This window comes from Lutjanus erythropterus, chromosome 18 (assembly GCF_056507025.1).
Source record: "Lutjanus erythropterus isolate fLutEry1 chromosome 18, fLutEry1.hap2, whole genome shotgun sequence".
Classification (NCBI taxonomy): domain Eukaryota; kingdom Metazoa; phylum Chordata; class Actinopteri; order Lutjaniformes; family Lutjanidae; genus Lutjanus; species Lutjanus erythropterus.
This window is the reverse complement of record NC_139334.1, coordinates 6,131,940-6,145,145: the sequence shown is the minus strand read 5'-3', so window position 1 is coordinate 6,145,145 and position 13,206 is coordinate 6,131,940. Positions and strand designations below refer to the sequence as shown.

Genomic DNA, 13,206 nt, shown 5'->3' with positions numbered 1-13,206 from the left:
AAATTTTTGTCTGAGTGGAAAAGGAGAGGGCATCTCACCCCGAGGCTATTGTGTGTGTCTCCAACAGTCATCAACTGGCCCGAGGAGGAGACGTCGCGCCGTTTGAAAATGTTAGACAATGTTCTTCTTTTTTCCCGTTTTTAGCAGAAACTTATGCTGCAGCAACATTCCCAACAAACAGAAGCAGCGAGGGGAGAGGAGAAGAAAACAGTAATAGACTAATGGGTATATTTTCTTTGTTTACATCGCAGTTTAGTCGAGGTATTTAGACTAATTAGCTCTGCTTTCACAGGAAAGCCTAAGTACAAAAGCCTAAGTAGGATTACCAGCAGCTGTGTGTGCATGTGTCTGTGTGTGTGTGTGTGTGTGTGTGTGTGTAGCCCTCAAAGGGAGTTGGCCTCAAAGCTTCTAGATGTGGTTAAGGTGGCAACAGTGGTCAAAGAGCCTCCATCTCAGTCCTTTATTTACTCTCCCACAACAACATTTGATTATATTACAGATGCTTTCATGTGTGTCCCATCATGCTTTAAAGCAACAGTTCACCCCTAAAATCAAAAATAGATATTTTTCATCTTAAACATAGTGCTATTTATCTACCTAGATTGTTTTAGTGTGAGTTGCAGAGTTTTGGAGATATTGGATGTAGAGATGTCTGCCTTCTCTTGGATGTAATGGGATTTGATGGCACTCAGCTTGTGGTGCTTAAAGAGCCAAAAAGTAGATCTCAAACACTCAACAACAATGTCTCATTCCAGAAATCATGTCACAGTTACTCAACATAATCCACAGACCTTGTTGTGAGCAGTTTCATGTATTTCTTGGTATTGGTAGAATCTGTCAGAACTACCAGAACTACTGGTAAAACTTTACAATAAGTAGTATAGTTACCAGGGAACAAATGAGGAACTAATAGTGAAAAATTACTTGATGAGTAACTCCAAATCATGATGAGTAACTCCAAATCAATTTTTTGGAGTTGCTTATGATTACTTAATGATTAGTTGATGAAGAAACGAGCGAGGAACAAATGAGGAATGACTTGATAATTGATGAATTGTTAATAGGTACTTCCTTAATAATTCCTAATGAAGGACCATATAATGGATAATGATCAGTTATTAGAGAACAGACTGGGAAGTCCTTTATAATTGAATCATTATATTATGATTAGTTAATGAATATCTCTGAATCAATTATACTGATCACTTTCTCCATGAGTAGTTCCTGCTTTCTTCTAAACCAGACAGTGAATGGCACAAAACAAGTTACGACTAGTAAAAGACTAGTAGAGTAGAAACTCAGTGGTTTCTCATTATCTTATGATTACCTGCCATTTTTGTGCCACTTAAAATTCTGCTACTCACACCAAAACAATCTAGATGGATAAATAACTCTACGAGGAAAAATACGTGTTTTTGTTATTGGGGTGAACTGTCCCTTTAATTACTTAAGCCAACAGTGCTGCATTCATTCATACACAAACTAAAAAGCACATTAAAATATCCCACAAAATAAATTTTCAATGGAAAGCGACTGGCTGTCTCTAATATGCAGAAATCCTGCATGACCTGGAGGAAGCTGTCCTCATGTGCCACCCATCACAAGCCTCAGACCTCAGATTGCGGTGTTTTGTGTTTTGTCCCGACACACCAAATCCTCTCTGAAATCAGTCCAAACCTATTCATTATGCAGTGCTGCATTCCAACAGATTTATCAGTTGACCAATATTTGCTCTACTTCTAATCGCTGAGGCCAAGTATGACGCGTCTGTAGTGACCCCGGGGAAGAGGAACGCCACAGTCGGCGGCCTCCAGTCACTGCAGACGCCACAGCCTGTCATTCCTCTTAAGCAGCCATAAAATCCTCTCTTTATCTGCTCCTATCTGTCTGTCAGTGGTGTTGAGGCAAAATGTCTTTTCCACCAAATCATAAACTAGGTGGTCATGAGTTGGATTGTAGAGGCTAGACACTCTTTGTGTGTGTGTGTGTGTGTGTGTGTGTGATTGTGTGCATACATAGGCCACTATGTCTCCAGGTTATACATGTGGTGAGCTTTTAGCAATCAGGAAAGCACCCAGCATCAGATATGCCACTGTTTTCCCTTCCCTTGGCACTCATACACCTGTAGGCCTTTCTTTCAAAGACACCCATCTCCATTTTCAAACATCAAAGTTGCCTTTGAGAGAGCAATTCGCAGCGAGGCCGAGCCTTTCATGTGATTTGTGGAGCATGGGCGTGGTCCGTGTGGGGGCCGACTTAAAGAGATGGACGCACCTGGCAGGTGTATGAGCCAAGCACCCGCACACGCAAATACATACGCAACAACGCGCATGCTATCTTTTTTGTTGACTTTACAGAGAGACTGCAATATCACAGGAAAAATAACACAGCAAATGTCATTGTTTGTCTATTTGCATACTTTGTACAGTCTGTGTGCCAAATGCAAATAGAATCAACCCGCCAACTCCAACATGCACCCCCGCCGCCCCAACTTCACCCCCCCCACGCCCGCCATTCTCCTCCTGGAGCTGTGTGAACACACCCAGCCGAGTAAACAGAGGCAACAAAACACGACAGCACTTGTGTGATTTTGGTGGATGTGTGAGGCCATGGGTGGGAGCCCTGTCTGAACGTATGCAGGTATTGTATGTACACTGTATACTATATACTTGTGTTAGTGGTGAGGGTGTAGTCGTGTGTATCATTTTCAAGACTCATCATACAAATTTATCTCACTGAGGCACCATAGAACGGGCCTCCACATCCTACACATTCAGCAAATGACTGTCTCTCCTTTCTGTTTCTGTTCTCATTCTCAAGAAACAGACCTCTGATAGAACAAAAAAGGGTCTAAAATATTTTTGATTTTTAGAAATAAATTGAATAAATAATATAGAGCTGCAATGATTAATCACTTAATTACGTTGTCAAATGAAAGAAACTTAGTTACCAAATATTTTGATAATTGATTCATCTTTTTAGTCATTTTTCAAGTAAAAATATAGATATTAGCTATATATTTGCTGGTTCCGGCTTCTTAAATATAATGATCTTGGACTGTTGGTTGGACAAAAGAAGAAACTAAAAGACGTCGTTTTGTGCTGTTTCAAACGGTAATGAGCATTTTTCACATTTTTTTGACATACAGACTAAATGATTAATCGATAAATCATGAAAATAATCTACAGTTTAATCAGCAATGAAGGTAATCATTAGTTGCAGCCCTAAATTAATAATTACTACCACGATAATTTGCTGATTTTGCTTGACACTTTGACTTCACTCTCTTGGTTTATCAAATGTGAATATTTTCTGGCTTCTTCAGTCCATAAGGACAGTAAACTGAATATCTTTGGGTTGTGGACAAAATTGAGGACGTCGTCTTTTTTTTTTTTTTTTTTTTTTTTTTTTTTACCATTTTCTGACATTTTATGGACCAAACAACTAATCCATTATTTGGGAAAATTATCAACAGATTAATCTACAATAAAAATAACAATCAGTTGCAGCCCTAATTCATGCAAATGTTAATTAGACATTTTCATTTTTTTCTATATCTTCAAATCTTTTCTATACATCTGGAAGTGGTATCATTTTCTACATATTCACAAACTTGACTTAAAATATTTTGTTGACACGTTCAAATGCTTTGATTCTAATTGTTTTTCTCAGACCCTTAAAAGGAGACACACATACAAACCTACACTGTGTGAAAATTATTTCTGAACACCATTTAACAAGCTCAAAATATTATCAGCCCTTTTTTTTATCTCTCTTACTGACCTAGGCTGACCTGCGGTGAGTTCATCTTTTTTTCCGGGGACTGATTCATTTCAGGTTGAGAGATACAGAAATACAAACAGCCCCTCCCCCGTGGGTAAATAAGTAGCGGCTGATGTCATATATAAGTGAGGCAATGAGAAGAGCACCAAAAATATAGTTGAGAGATTAATTGGTGAGAGTAACCCTGAGCGGTGGTGCAGAGGCATCTGACGGCAGCGATGAACAGGGAGGGTCTCCACACTTAAGTCATCTGCTTTCCTTTTTCTGCGTTTCTGTCTTTTTAGCTCAGCACAGCGCACTCAAGCTGCTGCAGGGAGAGTTTTCAGTTGCAACAGTTTGTCCTCAACACAAGTTTGATAATAAAGTATGACAGATAGATGAGGGGAGGGGGTCTGATGACGAATGCCGGATGTGTGGTGAGGAAATCAGCAGCATGGGTGACAAAAATACTTGGCTGAACATTTAGCCTACTTTCTGTTCAGGTCCCGTCACTGTGTGTTTATATTAGTTTATGTGTGTGTGGGCATGTGAAAATACACTAGTGTACACATTTGTACACATTTGTGCCCGTGTGTGTACCGTCTACACACTTACACTCACTGCTCAAGTGTTTTCAGAAGGCATGGCGTTCTTTGTTACATTGCTGCAGGCGAGGCACCGCTGCAGTCCTGTCCGTCAGGTTCTCCTGACTGGATCAGTAAACATTAATAAAACCTCCTCCCCGTCTGTGCCAACTCCTGCCGTGGACTCGGCTGGCAGCCATGCAAATGCAGGCCCTACGCAAACAGCCCGTAAAGCCATGTGCAGGCCGGGTCCCGCAGCCTGCCAGCCTGTGGACAGGTGAGCGCAGCGCGGCCAAGTCTGGCTTCAGGCTGTCTGCACTCTATGAATGATAAAGCAGAGCTGTATGTTGTGCTGTATTCATACAAAGTGGGATCAAAGCAGTGTTGGAATATATAACTGTCTGTGAGGATGAGATTTGTAATGAAAAAATGCTGTTAGTTTTATGTGTTGGCAAAAGCGCCTCCTGCTTTGGCTCTAGCTGATACAATGTGGTGCCTTGTGGTTAGAGAAGAATCTGATTATTTTTATGGCCCTAATAATGTCTGAATGGTAGTGTGTGTGTTCCTGTGCTTTTGACTGTGCCGGAGCATGACTGATATTATACTCTAGAATGTGCTTCTTGTTCAAATGTGAGAGATCCTTTATCTCATCTCGCAAGTGATTTCTATTTTGGGACTATGAGCCCTTCAAAAACACTAAACTGAACTGAAAACTCATCTCGGACTCAGATCTGACAGCTCATTCAAACCAGTATAATCAACATTATAAATATGCCGCTTATTTTATTAGATGCAATCACCTGTTTGAATGATCTGATTGATGCTGGGGCTGTTTTCACTGCAGAGTTACTGGATGTATTCTTCATATTACAGCCGTCTTAACATTTGCACTTATCAAAAAATCTCTGGTTCCCGAGGGCTGAGCTGAAGGAGGTTTTACTTTGCAACATTCATGTGGTGTTAGAATAATCAGAAAAATTGCAAAAGATTCCAGGGCACTCTCTTTTTGTTTTTTGTTTTTTTTCTTTTATGGTGCCGGCACTGTCAAGTTGGACCTTGGTGTGACAATAAAGGCAGTTTAATTTCTTTAATAGTGTGCCTGAACTGAAGTGAATTTTTGAGTACACATGTATCCTTATCCAAAGAACACATCAAACAAACTCAATGTGAGTTCAGGAAGCGCTTCATTTTTTGAATCAGAAAAATTTGTTCCTGACTGGGAAAACCTAAAGGTTTTGGTGCATGACTCTGCGATTTGTTGTTTGGGCTGCAACTGATGATTATTTTCATTGTTAGTTAATCCATCAATCATTTTCTTGATTAATCAGTTAGCCAATCAAGATTAGGTTGATCCATAAAATGTCAGAAAATGGTGACCAATGTTGATCAGTTTCTCAAAGCCCAAGATGATGCTCTCAAATGTCTTGTTTTGTCCACAGCCCAAAGATATTCAATTTACTGTCATAGAAATCAAAAGAAATTTTGGGCATTTCTCTTAAAAATCTCTCAAAAGGATTAATTCATTTTCAAAATAGTTGACAATTAAGTTAATAGTTGACAACTAATCAAGTCATTGGCTAATTGTGGCAGCTCTAATTAGCATTAACCCTGATAACAAATCTGATAAAGCAATATATTAGTGGTTTAAGGGGCCATGGTTTTTCACATTACCCTGAAAGCTCATGAACACCCCGAAGTCAGAAGAACAACTTCCCAACTCTGAAAATGGGACCATCTGAGGAGCACATGAATGCAGCAGTAAAAAATCATACTCAGACATTTCTTTACAAAAAAAAAAAAAAAAAGAGAGCCTTTGCAGAAGTTTATTTTCTGACTTTCTATGAATTCCCTCTCAGCACCTTGTAACAGACTTTAATGGAGCTCTAAATTCCTCCTGACCTATATTAAACAGTGACACTTTATAGCGCCCAGCAGCGCCAGTGTAAAAGTAGCACGGCCACTCTGACGCCTCCACCGGAGCCGTAACATGTTGACAGACAGACGGGAGACGGCCTTAATGTACACAGTTATTTCAAGCTGAGACGCTTGCAGATGCATATAAGAATGCATTTATGCACAGACACACTTTTTTTTCTTGTAACATAGACAAATTGAAACCATCCACACATACACACACACACACACACACACAAACACACATGCACATAGAGTGTTTATAATTATCTAGTCCCTCCCTCAGTGTTCTCTTTAATGCCTCTGCAAATAGTGTTCAGCCGGGCAGGTGGAGCGGGTTTGTGATGCCCCCTCTCTCTGTGCCCCTCGGCTCCCTCTCTGCCAGCCATGTCCCCCCTCCTTGTGTGCTACCACTCTCTCTTCCCCTCCTGTTGTCTGTTTTGACTGGGGTAAATCCACCCTGTCCCAAATATCCCTCCTCCACAGACATGAGCACGAGCCACAGCCGTCTGCTTGTCCACAGACCTCCAGAACCATTAAAAACACGATCCCTCCATAGGTACATCATGAAATCCTACCCAGCTCACGAAAAATTCATCCATACGTCACCAGCCCTCAGCCCCTGACTCATCTGAGTAACTCTACTCTCAGCTATCCCTCACACCAACAGCATTAAACCACACGAGAATGCAGCTGCGGCTGAACGGTGGCGCTAACAGCTTTAGCACGCCGGGCCTCCCTGCCAGGGCTAACAGTGGCTGGAGTCTGCCCTGTGTTAAATCAACGAGCCACTTATGTGGTCGGTCAGGTACGGGAGCCTCTGACCAGCACTGGGGAAGGTAGGGGTGAGGGGTGAGTGAGGAGGAGGGAGGGAGTGGAGTCGACTGAGCTGAGCCACCTGCGGCTTGGAGACTCACTCAGCTCCTCTTAGTGGTCTTGGGTTATGCCTTAATATGCTTTACAGTTTCCTCTGACTGGGCCGTCCCTGCTGCACACACACGCATGCACACACACACACACACCAAACAGAGGTGGGAAGTAACCGAGTATAAGCACTTCATTACTGTACTTAAGTAGAGTTTTCAGATATCTGTACTTTACTTGAGAATTTATTTTTCTGTCAGTGTTTTACTTTTACTCTACATTTTAACACAAATATCTGTACTGTATTTTTTTTTTAAGTCTCAGTCCTTAAGTTTTATTTTACCTTAAGGGAATTATTGATTATTTTTATTTTGCATCACTGTGCACCACCTTCACAACATCAGCCTGGACAATAACACTTAAAAAAGACGAGGTGTGTCCATCATCACATATTACATACGACAGACGTAACAAGACAAAACAGATGGAGGGAGATTCGACCACAGAGAAAAGGGTTACACAGAAACAGCGACATGACTTTTTTACTTTCATATTTTGAGTACATTTCAGAGCCTGTAGGGGAGAACGGGGACAGTTCTAACATCTTCATTCATAACACACACACTACTTGAAATACACTAGTCAACTTTTGATATAAGAAACATACATATGTGAACTAATTAATAATAATACAATTTATATATTTTCACTGGTAAGGACAAGACCATAATATTAAGTATTCAGAATGTTGCAATTTCTCCCTTGGAAGAGGCAGTTGTAAAAGTGTTTGGGGGCAAGTGTAACCCTGTAGGCCCTATATGGCTCAAATTCTTTTGGAAGTCAGGCATCATGCTTCAAAACAAAAATCTCATACTCATTATTTTTGCAGAAGACTAGGCAACTATTCTAGTAGTAACTAGATTTTAATTATTTGGATTAATTTTACATTTAGATTTAGTGAAATATGTTCACTTTCCAACAGAAAATATGTCACCACGGACAAACAAGGTGCTTACATTGAACCGGGGCAATTATACCACAGCATGTACCACAGCCATGATAAAATCTTGTGTGCTAGCTAGCACCATGTATATTTGAATAATTTGTTCACATAATTTTAACCAATAAAATTGATGCAAGTTTAAATTAAATTCACAATCATCTAAACTTTGGACAGTAGAGGCAAAATACTGTCCATCCAAAAATTAAAATTCACATACATATGTATATATATATATGTGTGTGTGTGTATATATATATATATATATATATATATATATATATATATATATATATATATATATATACATACATATATATGATTAAGTGTCGTCATTCTAGCTCGTTCCTGTTGCAAATGCCCCAGGTCTCCCCCATTTTTTTCTTTCACTTTTACGTGATCAAATAAGTTCAATCAGCACTTCTACTTTACTAGTCTTTTGACACAAAACCTCTACTTCTACATGATTAGAGAATGCATGTAGCCTACTTTTGCCACCTCAGACGCATACACACAAACCTGCACAACCATACTTGAGGACAATACACTGTCCTACATTCAGTCTTTAGAGGCTTACCATAACCGCTGCACGCCTAACCCCAACCTTAACCCAGTGTTAACTCTAATCTTAACCCCAAAACCAAGTCTTAACCCCAAAATAAATCTAGTGGGAACCGAATTTTTGCACATGTGATGGTGTGAACTGATTTTTACCTTCACACACAAATACACACCCTGTCAGAGGTACGCACTGTTTGGTTGGTACGTGTCGTCTGCATATGAGTCAGTTGTTTTAGCAAGTAGAGATACTGACACCCAGCACTTTCAGAACCAGAATTAGCTGCAACTGCTGCAACATTCACACCACAATGCACTTCAGCAGCATCAATAGTGTGTGTGTGCGTGTGTGCGTGTGTGTGCGTGTGTGCGTGTGCGCACTCACTGCGCGGTTCCCGGGGTCCGTCCACGGTGACTTTGATGGCGCGGTGGTAGGTGGCCACTTGTGGCGGTCCAGTGAACACGGTGATGGTCAGAGTGAAGCTCTTCCCTGCAGCACAGCAACAACAGTGTCCGTGAGATTTATGGAAGAACGTCATTTCGCTTTATAAATCGTCTTTTCGAATAATCTGCAGACTATTTTCTTCTTGTTTACAACAATACCTCGCTTGTTCAACTTCAAATCATCACCGGCTTTTTGTCTCGCTGCAGCCTTTGAATTAAAGAAAGGGGGGGAAAGCAGAGACCACCTCTTTTGATGGCCTGACTGCGGGTATGATTTAGATTATTGGGATAAATGTGTTCCAGATTGTCCTAAAAAGAGCTTACAGCGAGAGTTTATTGTTCAACAAGGCGGGATCTTGCTCCCATCTGCATCAAAAGTCCATGCGGAGCCTGTCCGGTGCTCGTCCCCGTTAAAAACAGACTGCGTGGGAGGAAGAAGGAAGAATCCTCGGGTGGGATAATTGACTACAGAAATAAAAGGTATTAGAGTAGGCTACTTTTTTAATCTGGAGACGAGATACATTTCCCGTTCTTCAAAGAAACATGAAAAGGAAACATTAAAGGCCTAAAAGGATTTGAGAGGGATTGAGAGAATTTTCTCCTCTAGTTGAATTTTTTTGTGAACAATTATTATTTTTAGTTTAGGACATTTCATTAGTTATGCCTGGAAACAGGAGGTATTGGTTAGAGCCCGACAGATATCAGCCAGCTGATACGAGCATGATATGGGCCTATCAAAAAGATGTATCAGCACCAATACGCACCAATATGATTTCTTTTTAACACCACATGTGATCCAAAAAATGATGGGTGATTAAGATTTAGCACAATAGAAAATATTTATGAGGACAAGAGGAGACAACCTGCCCCAAATTGACTCTACTGATACTGAACAGTACTGATGTTTGTTTAGCTATTTCTTTTTCTATTTATTCTCTTTTTTTCAGATTTCTAGAATTGGTTGACAGTATATTTGTTAAAATATTTAACATGTGAGAGAATATTTTGTTTCTTTATTAATGTTATCTGTTAAAAAAGCAGCCGTCTGAGTACCTTTGCATAGTCATATCAGTGCACAAATCCATATAGAAAGGGTCCATTTTCATTTCAGTTCAAGAGTGCATGATATCAGCCGCCATATAAGTAATGTGTGAAGTTTCCCCCTCTAAAATCAGTATTAGTATCGGTCTTACAAAAATAAATATCAGTCGGGCTCTAGTTTTGATTTATTCAATATATTTTATATTTACTCAGTAATGTTGTCCAGTGGGCTCACTACTACATCCCATTCTGCTAACATGCCTACTGTTCAGGTATGATTTTTTTTTTTCCTGTTATTATTGTTGTTGTTATTACAGCAATTAAACACAATACCTATGATAAATACTATGCATTAGGCTATAAACTTTCCAGTGGCACGGGTTGTTTGACAGAATTGCCCCGGGGACGTGACTTGCGAGGTGCTTTTTCCTCCTTCATCCACTTTTACACCACGTGGATAATTATTTGTATTCCATTGGATTAAGAAAATTACAGTCACACATCGCAACTGTTCAGCGTGACGCAGGCCAGATGTTTCGGATGACACCCGTGGACGTCAGTTGGCAAAGAAGTGTGGGCACTCGCCGTACCCGTACCTAAATGATTCCAGATCTTTTAAATCTTTATAATGGACAACAGAGACAAGGCCAAAAATTATATGACATAAAATATCTTTAAAAGCTGTGTTTTAATGATCATGTGCAACATAGTTTGTGACCTAAACGTTTGATAATTTTTCACATTCACTTAAAAATAATAACATGCTATCAGCTGTCAGTCTTTCTTCCACTTGGACCGAGAAATACGATCCATTATTTTATTGTAAGCGCGTTTCCAAATGTTGCTGCAAATGGTATTACAGCAGTCCTCTCTCACTGTCAGTGTGTGTGTATGTGTAAGAGAGACAGGGAGAGAGAGAGAGAGAGAGTGTTGGGGGGGGGGGGGGGGGGGGGGGGGTGTTCAGCTCCTCACCTCGGCCGCTCCTGCCCACGAAGCGCAGGTCGTTGAAGCGGGCCACCTGGTTCTTCATCACGGCGGAGGCGTTCCTCAGCTCGGCCGAGTAGTTCTCGTCGTTCCCGGCCATCACGGTGACCAGAGTCCCGTCGGGGACGTCACCGAGAGCCACGACCTGCACAGGAGGAGAAAGTGAAGCGAAGCACCGGCGGTCACTCTGGGTCACCAAACCAAATGTACACACTGCGCGTCGCGCGTAAAACCGCATCCGGATCTCATCATATAATAAACAGGAATATGTGCACAATTTCACCATCATAATGTCAACAAGAAACCGTGATATAAATCTTATAACTGTCGGATTTCATTAAGTAAACATCCTCTATTGTAATGACATTTAAATCTAAATTTTAGTATAAATTTGTATAACCGCAGTTATTTATTTTCCTTAAAATATATGATTAGGACAAGGCAAGGCTTAATATTGACACACGTCACAAATATTTATCTATCAAGCATCAAACTTGCGTATAAAACAGAAAAAATATGATAATTAAAATTTTTATTTCTTCTTGTTCAGACTTCTTGTAATTTCATGCCTATTATCTGTAATCATTTCTGGCCCGGTTTAAGATATTGTTATTCTGGATGTTGCCATTAAAGCCAATAAAAGCAGAGCTTATCTGTGCTTTTTAATGATTTAATATCCTACATGAATGCAAAAAGCACAACTTCCAGATTTCTAAATAAATGCAATTAAATTTCCTCATTAAAATGCATCTGGTTGGTCTTAAGTCTGACTTTCCTCGTGCATTTTCCCACAGTTATAAAACCCCAGCGTGCGTCATTAAAATAAAAAATATAATAAATGATAATTAGGAGCCATGTGTCTTGCCTTGAACGCCACGGGCAGCGTCTTGTTGCACCTCCAGTGAGACGGCAGGACGGAGCAGAGGAAGTTGGGACTGTCGGTGCGCACCAGCTCGCCGGCGTGGTCGGCGAGGACGTCCACCACGTTCCTGGTGTCCGGTCTCGACCTGAGGGGCCCCGGGGTGGCCATGGCCCCGTTGCTGTCTCCAATCTTACTGCAGGGGAAGGACGTGGAGGGCGGCGTGAACCGTCTGGTGGTTGGCGGCTCTACGGGAATATGCATCACAACAGCTTGGGTCAGTACCACCTGACTGGACTCTTTGGGAGGAAAACAGTCTCTTTTTTTTAGTCTCTTTTCCTCCACACGCGGATGGTCTCAGGAGCCCAAAAGGATGGAGGCGAGAGCGCACGAGTCCTCCTTAAAACTACCTTAACAGACACAGTAAACTCTGATGACTGGTTGCTATATCATCAACACAGAATGAATCAGCCTGAGGAACATCAGGGTCTCTTTGTTTCTCACTAAAACGAAGTCTCCAAAGTCTCTCACAGACTTGTCGCTCTTATCTGTCGCGCACTTGATGGACAGTTTGAGATGCGTGTGCGCGATTTAGCAACACCACGAACTACTCGAGCTCTCACTCTTAAATCAGTCAATGGATCTCCTAAATATGTGTTGATCAGTGACAGTCTGTTGGCATTAAGAAGGTAATCCAGCCGTGATGAAAAAAGTTGGGCAATCCAGTTGACTGGCTTTCTCGGATTTTAAAAAATAATCTCGATTAAACAGCCAAACTTCACCTCTTCAGACTCCACCAAACTCCACTTAAAAAACCGAAAAATAAACTTTCTCAACCCCGAATATCTACAGTCAAACTGAAGTAGAAGAATCAGTGTCCTTTCCGTGCGTAAAAAAGTTCTCCCAACTTTATCCGCCTTGGATCTTTCCCACGAAAACAAAGATATTGTGGAATTTCAGGAGCTGTCCCGTCGCTCCCGCTGAGTCTCCTTTAAAGTTTATCCTTTACAGGGCGCAAAGAAGGAGCCGCGAGGAGGCTGAACGGAGTGCAGAGTGCCGCGATATTATTTTACCCGAGTCATTTTAGTGTTTAGTGGTTGGGAGTGTGGGGATGATTTCCACCAATGAATCTGCTGGGTTGGGCTTTCACCAGACCAATCAAACTCCCCGCTGCTGCTTCTGCAGCTCTGCATACT

The 13,206-nt window shown here is 41.1% G+C and overlaps 1 protein-coding gene across 1 annotated transcript in view; it reads right to left on the bottom strand.

Annotated features, from left to right (window-relative positions):
• Positions 1-13,206, bottom strand: part of runx3 (RUNX family transcription factor 3) — a 68,662-nt gene that overhangs the window by 29,290 nt on the left and 26,166 nt on the right. The window contains exons 3-5 of the mRNA XM_084741834.1: positions 12,017-12,258; positions 11,140-11,296; positions 9,068-9,172 (exon numbers count right to left, since the gene is read on the bottom strand). Of these exons, the coding sequence (XP_084597960.1) occupies positions 9,068-9,172; positions 11,140-11,296; positions 12,017-12,258 (504 nt within the window). The remainder of the gene's footprint in view (positions 1-9,067; positions 9,173-11,139; positions 11,297-12,016; positions 12,259-13,206) is intronic.